Consider the following 11,597-nt stretch of genomic DNA (forward strand, 5'->3'; position numbering starts at 1 on the left):
TTAGTAATCAAATACTCACTAAACTAATCCCTTCTGTCTACACAGTGTCAATTTCATTCACTTTTATGTGTCTATCTAAGAGATTAATGCCCCTATCATACTTGCCTTCTCTAACACCTGCGGCAGCACATTCAAAGCGCTTGCTACCATCTGTGTAAAATAAACTTTCTCTGCACATCTCCTTTCAACTTACCTCCTCTCACGTTACATGCATGCCCTCTAGTATTGCATATTTCAACCTCAGCTGCCAGGACCTTTCCCCCCATCTAGGCACCTCATAATCTCTAATAGATCTCCCCTCAGCCGCTGCTGTTCCAGAGGAAGGACATAAGAAGGCCACAAAGGTCAAGTGAGTGAAAAGGTTCTAGTAAATGGAATATAATGTGGGAACATTTTACATTGGCCATATTAGCAGGAAAAATAAAACAGCCTACTATGCGAGAAGTTTCAGAGCTCGTAAGTGAGGATAGATTGGGTTGCCCAAAGACAAAGAGATGAACAGGCTAGGCTTGTATCTACTAGAGTTTAGAATAGTGAGAGGATACTTAATTAAAATAAGTAAGGTTTCAAGGGGTATTAGTAGGGCAGATATGGAATGTGGAACGGTGTGTCTTATGGAAAATCTAGAGCTTTTCCATAAGATCTAGATGATGGAAGATGATAATCATTTACAATTGAGATTAGGTGATTTTTTTTTCTCTCTCTGAGGGCCATGAGTATTTGGACCTATCTGTCAAAGAATAACAGAAGCAAAGAATTTATTTCAGAGCAAAGGCAAATACATTCATTATAAGTAAGGAAGTAATTGAGAAATTACAATTCAATTAGCAATGGACTTATTAAATGGTGGAAAAGGTTTAGAAGTATGCTCCTGGTCCTCTATTTACAGTTCATACATTCATATAATTTGCAAGGGCTATGACCACGATCTGGTGATATCAACAGGAAGAGGTATCAGGGGACTTGCAGCATGAAAGCAGTGAAGTCTGGTTATTGAAACTATAGAGGACTTCCCTATATTTAAGAAGGACTTCTGTCACATTGTTAGGGTTCTTGTTAACCTTCCTCTTTCCAATGGCCTTTTTCTAATGGCCAAAAGAACTGCTCCCCACACCATAGTGTGAATTCCATCCATCTCAAAGGTATATAGGGCACAATCTTCACTACATGAGTCTTCCAAGAAAGCTCTAGGGAACAGTACCAGCATACATCAGTCTGAACACAAAGCACATGGATAACAGGACAGGAGTGATCCCAGTCCTCCAATATGCAAGTGACACCTGGACTACCTACAGCATGTATCTCAAGGCACAAACAGTCTCTGTAACAGCAACGGAATTCACTGAAGGGTAAGTGAACCAATGTCACTTTCCTTTCATCTGTCATCATCTATAGTACTAAGGTCCTAGATATACTCAGACTCCCGACTTTACACCGAATTCTATCACAGTTCCTGATAGACAAAAGAACACATTCAATGATATGCTCAAAGTCACTCTGAACAAACCCAACATTCTTACTGACTTCTGAGAACCTCAGGCACATTTCTGCTTAAAGTGGTAAAGAAGCATTTGGGCTGATACTTTGGATGTGCATTGAAACTCTATGCAAGTCACAGAAGGTGCCCACAACCACACTAACCACCACCACCTCTAAAGTGTCTAGATGAGGCTCTATAAGGCACTGGTAAGACCTCACTTGGAGTACTGTGGGCAGTTTTGGGCTCCTTATTTAAGCAAGGATGTGCTGACGTTGGAGAGAGTTCAGAGAAGATTCACAATGATTCCGGGAATGAAAGGGTTAACATATGAGGAACGTTTGTCCGCTCTTGGACTGTATTCCTTGGAATTTAGAAAAATGAGGGGGGACCTCATAGAAACATTTTGAATATTGAAAGGCATGGACAGAGTGGATGTGGCAAAATTGTTTCCCATGGTGGGGGAGTACAAGAGGGGATGACTTAAGGATTGGAGGGCACTCATTCAGAACAGAGATGCAAAGAAATTTTTTTAGCCAGTGGGTGGTGAATCTATGGAATTTGTTGCCACAGGAAGCAGTGGAGGCCAAGACATTGGGTGTATTTAAGGCAGAGATTGATAGGTATCTGAGTAGCCAGGACATCAAAGGTTATGGTGAGAAGGTGGGGGAGGGGAACTAAATGGGAGAATGGATCAGATGACAAAATGGCGGAGCAGACCCAATGGGCCGAATGGCCAACTTCCGCTCCTTTGTTCTATGGTCTTATGGTCTAGTTCAAAGAATTTTAATTATCTTTTAAAAAGTTTACTGAGATAGGAAACAATTACACCGAAGGTTCAGGCCAATTAAGAATTGGTTTCATAAACTAATTTAGAACAATGAGCTATTCTAAAAATATTTGGCTAACAAATGTTTCAAGTGGATCCACCATACATCAAATGGATTCCTTTGAAATTTTCAAATGAGGTCTTACATCTTCAGTCAAATTCACAAAGAAGATTAGATTATTACTCTAGCTAAAGTTGTGACTTTCTCATTTTCACCATGGATGTTTCCAGTCCTTATTGTCAAAAAATTGCATCTACAAGTTAGTACGTAATTCGAAGACATAACGCTGGACCTTTGACTATAATTAAAACATACTCCTGTTTCTCATTATTGAATCCTGTTTGCATTTCTGCCTTTATATCAATCATTTTATATCAGCTTGACAATCACTTATTCCACTCCACTGTGAGTTTATTTGTTCTTCTCAGACTTGTTCTTCGTATCAAAGGCATTTATAATTGAATATCTGTTCGTCAATTTACACTGCTCCTAAAGTTCCTGACTCTTTTTCATTTGTCGATTGAGACTCATCCAGTGCAATTCCCCAAAAGACAAATTATCTTTCAGGGTTCGTGTCTTGGAAATGCCCTAAAAGGTTATTATTACATTTTCAAATCTTCTTCTATTTGCAAATTACAAAACTGCATTTATCTCCAACTCTTAAGTTCACTACAGGAATATTATCATATATAGTGTGCACATCTGTTCCAGTCTGAACAAAAAGCTATTCAGAACATTTTTTTCCCTCTCAAATGCTGCAACCAACTGTGCCCATTCTTCTAACCATTCAACTGTGCCCATTCTTCTAACCATTCAACTGTGCCCATTCTTCTAACACCTCTTCAATTTTAGTAGCAATAGTAATATATGGTACTTTACCATCTGAGTTGACGTTCCCCTCCTTCAATTGCAGCACATTTCATCAATCTCAATCACTCAGCAAAATAGCTTTTAACAATGTCCAAAGCACACTTATTTAAAACCGTAATTTAGAATTACTAAACCTCAAGAGATTCCAGCTCCCTGAAGAGAGGTCTGTCCCCAAATTTCAAACACTGTTCCAGGTCAGTCTAAACCCAAGTGACTATAGCATCATAAAAGTATACAGCACAGAAACAAGCCCTTCTGCCCAACTCATTCATGTGAAGCAAGATGCCCACCTGAGCTGGCCCATCTGCCTGCACTTGGGCATATTCCTCTAAACCTTACTTATCCAAATCCCTGGCTAAATGATTTTAAACGTTCAACTTGTATCCAACTCTACAGCTTCCTCTGTTAGCTAGTTCCATTTACCCAACACACACACTGTAAATAAAATGTGCCCCTCAAGTCCTCTTAAAATCCTTCCCCTCTCATCTTAAACCTGTGACCTGTAGTTTCAGACTGTTCTACCCTGGGATTAAGACTATGACCATACACTTTATCTAATTCCCTCATTATATAGCACTTTAAGGTCTCCCTTCAGCCTCCTATTCTCCAGGGGGGAAAAAAACTTCCATTCCATCCACCCTCTCCTTGAAACACATGCCCTCCAGACCTGGTTAAATTGTCCTGAATCTTTTCTGCATTCTTTCCAGTTTAAGGATGCTCTTCCTAAAGCTGGGCACCTGTAGTTAGCCCCTGGTTTCCCAAAAATATTCCATAGTACTCAGTCACAAACAAGAGAAAATCTGCAAATGCTGGAAATCCAAGCAACACACACAAAATGCTGGAGGAACTCAGCAGGTCCAGCAGCATCTATGGAAAGAAGTACAGTCAACGTTTCGGGCCAAGATCCTTCATCAGGACTGGAGAAAAAGAGATGAGGAGTCAGAGTTAGAAGGTGGGGAGAGGGGAGGAAGAAACACAAGGTGCTAGGTGAAACTGGGAGGGGTGAGGGGTGAAGAGTTGGGAAGTTGATTGGTGAAAGAGGTACAGGGCTGGAGAAGGAGAGGACAGAAGGCCATGGAAGAAAGAAAAGGGGGAGGAGCACCAGGAGGTGATAGGCAAGTAAGGAGATAAGGTGAAAGAGGGAAAATGGGAATGAGGAATGGTGAAGGAGAGGAGTGGGGGGGGCATTATTGAAAGTTTGAGAAAATGATGTTCATGCCATCAGGTTGTAGGCTATCCAAACAGAATACATGGCGTTGTTCCTCCAACCTGAGTGTGATAATCGTTGACAGTAGGGGGGGCCATAGACTGACATGTCAGAATGGGAATGGGAAGTGGAATTAAAATGGGTGGCCACTGGGAGATCCCGCTTTTTCTGGTGGATGGAGTGCAGGTGCTCAGCGAAACAGTCTCCCAATCTACATTGGGTCTCACCGAAATACAGGAGGCCACATCGGGAGCACCAGACACAGTACATGACCCTAGAAGACTCACAGGTGAAGTATCACCTCACCTGGAAGGACTATCTGGGTTCCTGGATGGTATTGAGGAAGGAGGGATCCCAGTACTCAGTGATCATTTAGCACCTTTAATCGTGCAGTATAACTTCGCAGCCCGTCAGTTAAATACTTTAACATATGCAGTAGACTGAGTGATCTCACACTGCTATAAGTCTTACAGAGAGAGCAGGTCACCCCAAGGCTGAGTCCTGGTTCTTGTGGATGATAGTGAAGCTGGCCTTGTGCTTGTTAACAGAGTGAGCCTCAGGGTGGAGAAGGATAGGGGGCCGTGGTGAAATGTTGGGCAAAGGTTCAGATGTACAGAATGAGTTCAGTCTGTCGTTAACTGGATGGAGGCGTGGTGTGGTTGGATGAGAGATGATGGGGAGATATAGCCAAGTGTTCAGCTTGGGCAGTGTAGGTCATGTGAGCATGAACGGGGTGATTAGCATGGAAAGGCAGTAGGGTTGAGGGGGCCTGAAGGAAAACCAACCGGCAAATAAATTAAAAGATATTCATGTGGGTTGGGTTCTCTGCAGCACCAAGATGGATGACTTGGAGGGTGTTTCAAAAATCTATTGCTGCAGATCAGCGATAGATTTGTTGAGCCATCAGTGCCAACAAACTCAAACCATGATCTAATTTCACACAGTAGCGTTCAAAGTGAGCATTCCATGGAGAACAATACCAGTAACTGCCCGCCCGGCAGCTTATACCCTCAGTGGCAACTTCATTAGATACACTTGTATACGTACTCGTTAATGCAAATACTCATCAGCAAATCATGTGGCAGCAACTCAATACATAAAAGCATGCAGACACGGTCAAGAGGTTCAGTCGTTGTTCAGACCAAATATTAGAACGAGGAGAAATGTGATCTAAGTGACCTTGACCACGGAATGATTGTTGGTACTAGATGGGGTGGTTTGAATATCTCAGAAACTGCTAATTTCTTGGGACGTTCACACATAACAGTCTGTAGAGTTTACAGAAAATGGTGCGCAAAAACAAAAAAACAAAAAAAAAATCTTGTGAGTGGCAGTTCTGTGGGTGCAAATGCCTAGTTGGCGAGAGAGGTTAGAGGAGAATGGCCAGACTGGTTCAAGCTGACAGGATGGTGTCAGCAACTCAAATAACCATGTGTTAGAACAGTGGTGTGCAGAACAGCATCTCTGAATGCACAATATGTTGAACCTTGAAGTGGATGGGCTACAGTAGTAGAAGACCACAAACATACAGAAATAGACTCAGTGGCCACTTTGTTAGGTACCTCTTGTACCTTATAAAATGGCCACTGACTATGTGCGCCATTGGAATTGCAATAGGCTGAAACCAATCAAATTTCCAAAGAGACACAGGGATCACTGATTTTCATATGCAGAACACTCAGTAAACATTGCCACACAGCAAAACAGTCTAGTCTCTTTTAAAGACTGAAGACAATCAGGTGATTATGAAAGAGAACAGGATGTTACAATGAGAAATTACTTGGTGCAAATGTTTACGGAAGAATACGCTGTTAAAAGGTTTTTGTGACTATTAAGTTAGAGATAAGTGATGGAGCAAAGTGATGTGCTCAATATGAGCAGGAAAAAATGCCAGAAGAGAGGAGGTGAGATCATATTGTAAGTTACTTATCAAGAGCAAGAAAGACAGTGCAGCTCCATGTGTGACTAATGGGCCAGTGTGGGAGGGAGGGCTCTCTTCCAGGGCAGGTGGGACCTGTACGGAGGGAACAGGTTGCTCCTAAGCTGGAGGTGAACCAAGATCATTGCAGAGAGCCTTTTCAGTGCTACTCGAAAGAGTTTAAGCAAGAATAGCAAGGAGATGTGGGCATGTGGCCAAGTGGTCAAGGCACTTGACTAGCGACCTGAAGGTCGTGAGTTTGAGCCCCAGCAGAGGCAACGTGTTGTGTCCTTGAGCAAGGCACTTAATCACACATTGCTCTGCGACGACACTGGTGCCAAGCTGTATGGGTCCTAATGCCCTTCCCTTGGACAACATTGGTGTTGCGGAGAGGGGAAACTTGCAGCATGGGCAACTGCTAGTCTTCCATACAACCTTGCCCAGGCCTGCGCCCTGGAGAGTGAAGACTTTCCAGGTGCAGATCCATGGTCTCGGAAGACTAACCGATGCCTTTACTTTACTTTAGCAAGGAGGTGGAACCGTGGGAACCAGAGCCGCAGGTCAGCAGGTGGAGAGGTTAATGAGAAGCTGGGGATTAGGCAAGTAAGCCTGATAGAAAAGACAGGCAAATGTGCTCAGTGGAACTGTTGGGCTGAAATGTGTTTATTTTAACACAAGGAGTAAGGCCTTGAACATTTGTCACCATTACACACACTTGGTGAGGGACAGGACAGGCAGCTCAACTTGCCAGTGTTTTGATGTTTCCAACAGGATACAGGAGGAGGTAAAAGAAGTGGGGTAACTGTGTTACTAATCAGGGAGAATGTTGCAGCTACATTCAAAGAGGATATACTGGAGGGCTTGTCCACTGAGGCAGTATGGGTACAGCTGAAAAATAAGAAAGGTGTAATCACTCTGATGGGTTAATACTACAGGCTTCCCAGTAGCCAGGAGGAGACAGAGGAACAGGTATGTAGCCAGATGGAAAAATGCAAAAGCAACAGCAGTGTCATAGTGGGTGACTTTAAATCCCCCTATATTAATCTGATGTCTTTAGTGCAAGAGAACTAGACAGGGGAGGGACAGCATTGTTACATGCATCCAAGAAGGTTTCTTGAAACAGTATGTGCATAATACAACCAGACAAGGAACCAAACAGATCCTTATGTTGGAAAACTAGCCTAGCCATTGATGGGAGTTTCGATGTGAGAGTTCGTTGTGAACAATAATCACAAATCCTTCAACTTTAACATAGCAAAGTATAGGGATAGATCTGGATCTGCTGGTAAAGCATTAAATTGGTGGAGGGTAAATTACAACATTATGGAGAGAAGGTAAATTGGGAACAGTTGGTATTGGGCAAATTCACATCTGCATGTGGGAATTCTTTAGAGATCAGCTGATCCAAGTATAGAACTGGCATGTTCCAGTAAGGAGGAAGAACAAGGATGACAAGGCAAAGGAGGCTTGGATAAAGAAAGGGGTCGATTTAATGGAAAAGATAAAGGGAAACAAACGCAAGGTTCAGGAAGTTGAAATCTGACAGGATCTTTGACAAATATAAAGAAAGCAGAAAAAAAAACATATGCAGTGAATTACAAGAGCCAAAATGGCCACAAAATGTCCTTGGCAATTTGGATTACAGTGCAGAATGCTACCTGGCTAAAACGGTATCAGCTTGAAGGAGAAGCTGAACTAACCTGGATTGTCTTCTCTGGAATATTGGAGGCTGAGAGATCTAATAGAAGGTTATACAATTGTGAGAGGCATAGAGAGGGTAGATGGTTAGAATCTTTTATTCCCCAGGATAGAAATGTCAAATACTAGAGAGGGGAAAAATTTAAAGGGGATGTGTGGGGCAGACTTTTTATAGAGAAAGTGCTAAGTGCGTGGAACAAGGTGCCAAGGGTTGATAGTGGAACCAGCTATAATGGCGGTGTTATACTAATAGATTGAAGAATAGAGGAATACGGAGAAATGGCACAGAAGAAGATTTGAGGCCAGCACAGGTCAGCAGTGATCATGTTAAATGGTGGGGCATGCTTGAAGGGCTCGACAGCCTTACTCTTGCTCCTACTTTCTTCTGTAGTTGCAGAAGTATTGTGTGAAAAGAACTGTCAAAAGCCAGAACTAGAAATTTCACATATTGAGCTTAAAGCTTATCGAAAGCACGACAGCGCCTCTACTTCCTCAGGACTCTGCAGAGATCCGGTATGCCATCAAAAACCTTGATAAATTTCTATAGATATGTGGTGGAAAGTGTGCTGATTAGCTACATTGTGGCCTGGTATGGGAACAACCGTCTTTGAGCAGAAAATACGACAAAAGGTAGTGAATTTGTCCCAGTACATCACTGGTAAAGCCCTCCCTACCGTTCAGCACACTTACATGAAACGTTGCCACAGAAAAGCAGCAACCATCATCAAAGATCCTACCCAGGCCACACTCTTTTCTCACTGTTGCCTTCAGGTAGAAGGTACAAGTACCTCTGGACTCACACCACCAGGTTCAAGAACAGTTACCACCCCTCAACCATCAGGCTTTTGAACAAAACGGGATAACTACACTTGTTCTATTTCTGGTGTTCCAACAACAAAGAGGTCTTAAAGTGAGACTATTTATCTTGTTATTTCATGCTTATTATTTATTGCTATTTATTTATATTTGCATTTGCAGTTTGTTGTTCATTGATCCTGTTTATAGTTACTATTCTATGGATTAGCTAAGCGTGCCCACAGGAAAAAGGATCTGTGTTTTATGTGGTGACATGTAGGTGATCTGATAATAAATTTTACTTTGAACTTTGAAAGCCTGTTATCCAGATTATGCCATATAAGAAAATTGGTTGAGAGGGGAAGAAGCTTCCGATCAGGCATTATACTTAGATTTACTGAGCAATAATTTAAACTAATTATAAAAGACTTAAATCCATTTTGTTTTGTATTGAGTTGGGAATAAATGGAGTTGATACTAAGGAGTGCTAGGTGACTTTAATTTACTCCAATAAAATTATCCATTACAAAAGCATATGCAGCTTGTTTTCTTAATAATTCAGAGAATTGCTGAAGGATAGCCAGCATGATCTCACATACATGTTTGTCCATGGATCAAGAATATTTATGATTGAGAGATTGTGCATTGGTCATCATAATACTCATATTTATCATCTCATTCACAGTCTTAATTGTAAATTTGATAATGATTAATGGGAATCAAGAAAACAATATTAACAATATTTGAAGAAATAAGAAAATTGTAAAACCTACCTTGTACAATAGATAACAGACTGTAAAAGAGTAAATATCCTTTAGGGTTATTGCAGCGTTGAATGTAACTTAATGTAAATGATCCCCAGCCACATGGTCCTTCCTCAAATTCTTGACTTGATGTTGCTACTTCTTGGATGTTTTCATTGTTAGATCTTGAGTTTTGTTCCACATTTATATTTTCATCAAGAATAAATGCTGCATTATCGTTACCTTCAGGCTTTTCTTTAGCAGATTTTGCTAAAGCCATATTTCAAGCAGAACTACTGCAGTCAGACTGCAGTGAACAAATTATACATCCTAAGTTCTCTCACATACAGTAGTTTAGTTTTATCATTTGACTTCTATTGCTGATGGTACTTAGTTTGAAAACAGTAAACCTCAGGTCTGCTGATTAGTTTGCACCTGCTTGTGAATTCAGGGTATTTCTGCTATGAAGTGATAAGCAGAATTACATTTGCATTAACAAGAGGCGGAGTTAGAGTTCTGGTTAACAAATACCGAGACTATCATTTAATTGTCTGACTAATAAACATGTCAACTCATGCCTGGTTTGTAAATTATTGTCCAGGAGAGCCATTTTTCTAACTGTTCACTGCATATCCATTTTCACACTAACAAAGCCTGATATTCAGATGGTTACCCAGTTCTGAGCTCAAATCTATCAACAGGACCTTTATAAAAGCAGGAAGTTCATTGTGTGCTGCTTCCTTTAAGAGTTGACAGTTTAACCCATTCAGGGCTGAAGACGTTTCATACATTTCAAAGTTACTGGAACAAAGAAAGTGAAAAAATCAAATGTTTGGATGGACACTACAGTGCATTAAACAACAGCTGGTGAAACGAGAAAGCTAGGGCAAAATAAGTGCGAATCACAAAACAGAAAATATGCACATACGTACAAATGATCTATTTAAATGATGTGTTAGCCCCAGCTCTCAAGAAACATGTTTTTTTTAAATGATAATTTACTGAGTTCCGAAATATATGGAGGCGGGGGTGAATCACTTGTAACGCTGGGCTCTAGAGAGAAGAGAAAGCGCTAGAGAAAAGGAACTGAAACTCTCAAGCCGAAGCGACGAAGCCGGTCGGCAGCGAGGAGGTCTCCGCCAGGCTGAGGGCCCGGGGTCCGGGCAGGGTGTGGCGCTGAAGGCCCAGGGCGGAGGAAGGGGCACGGGCCCGGAGCCCGGGCAGGGCGTGGCGCTGAAGGCCCAGGGCGGAGGAAGGGGCACGGGCCCGGGGTCCGGGCAGGGTGTGGCGCTGAAGGCCCAGGGCGGAGGAAGGGGCACGGGCCCGGAGCCCGGGCAGGGCGTGGCGCTGAAGGCCCAGGGCGGAGGAAGGGGCACGGGGCCCGGAGCCCGGGCAGGGCGTGGCGCTGAAGGCCCAGGGCGGAGGAATGGAGAGCCCAGCCGTTACTCGCCCCGGAGGTTTGATCTGGCACTTTGAAGCGTGCCGCTGTGACTGGGTGTGGGCCATCGACTCACCTCAGGATACACTTTTTCCAATGAAACGGTGTGCTGTACTCTCTTCTCTCCAGCTTTTTGGAACACCTGCTCAACCACGAACTCTTCAACTCCTAAATTTCTTACTTTTTCTTTCCTAGTCCTTTTTATATAAAATTCAAACATACGTAACATTAGTAATTTTACATTCATTTTTGTCAAATAATAGTTCGTTCTGCAAATTATTACATCCATTCTCTGTCAATTGGTATGAGAAAACTTAAATAAAGCACAAAGGATTCTAGCTGAGGTATTTAACTTATATCAAAAGGTTTAGTTCCAACATAGGACAGATTGAAATAAATTCACTGGAATATGCAGAGTCTGTAAACTCCGCGATTGATGTGAAACAATAACGACCCATTTTCTTCTGAACCACCCTCACTTGTCATAATTTAATAGACTTTTGTAACTATGGCAGCATTATAAGATAAAGCATGAAGTCAGGAGATTATGAAAGATGGATATAATCAGCATTTATGCGCAAATGTTTGTGAACATTTCAGCTTTCTCTTCAGCACTCACTG

At 42.1% G+C, this 11,597-nt stretch overlaps 1 protein-coding gene across 2 annotated transcripts in view; it reads right to left on the reverse strand.

The window, feature by feature from the left end:
- LOC134357262 (solute carrier organic anion transporter family member 4C1-like) overlaps positions 1-10,200 on the reverse strand; it is an 87,412-nt gene extending 77,212 nt beyond the window's left edge. For both annotated transcript variants that reach the window (XM_063068604.1, XM_063068603.1), the window contains exon 1: positions 9,569-10,200. In XM_063068604.1, coding sequence (XP_062924674.1) covers positions 9,569-9,818 — 250 coding nt within the window. In that variant the 5' untranslated portion in view covers positions 9,819-10,200. The remainder of the gene's footprint in view (positions 1-9,568) is intronic.
- Between the last annotated feature and the right edge of the window lie 1,397 nt (positions 10,201-11,597).

Source organism: Mobula hypostoma, chromosome 16 (assembly GCF_963921235.1).
Source record: "Mobula hypostoma chromosome 16, sMobHyp1.1, whole genome shotgun sequence".
Taxonomy (NCBI): Eukaryota; Metazoa; Chordata; class Chondrichthyes; order Myliobatiformes; family Myliobatidae; genus Mobula; species Mobula hypostoma.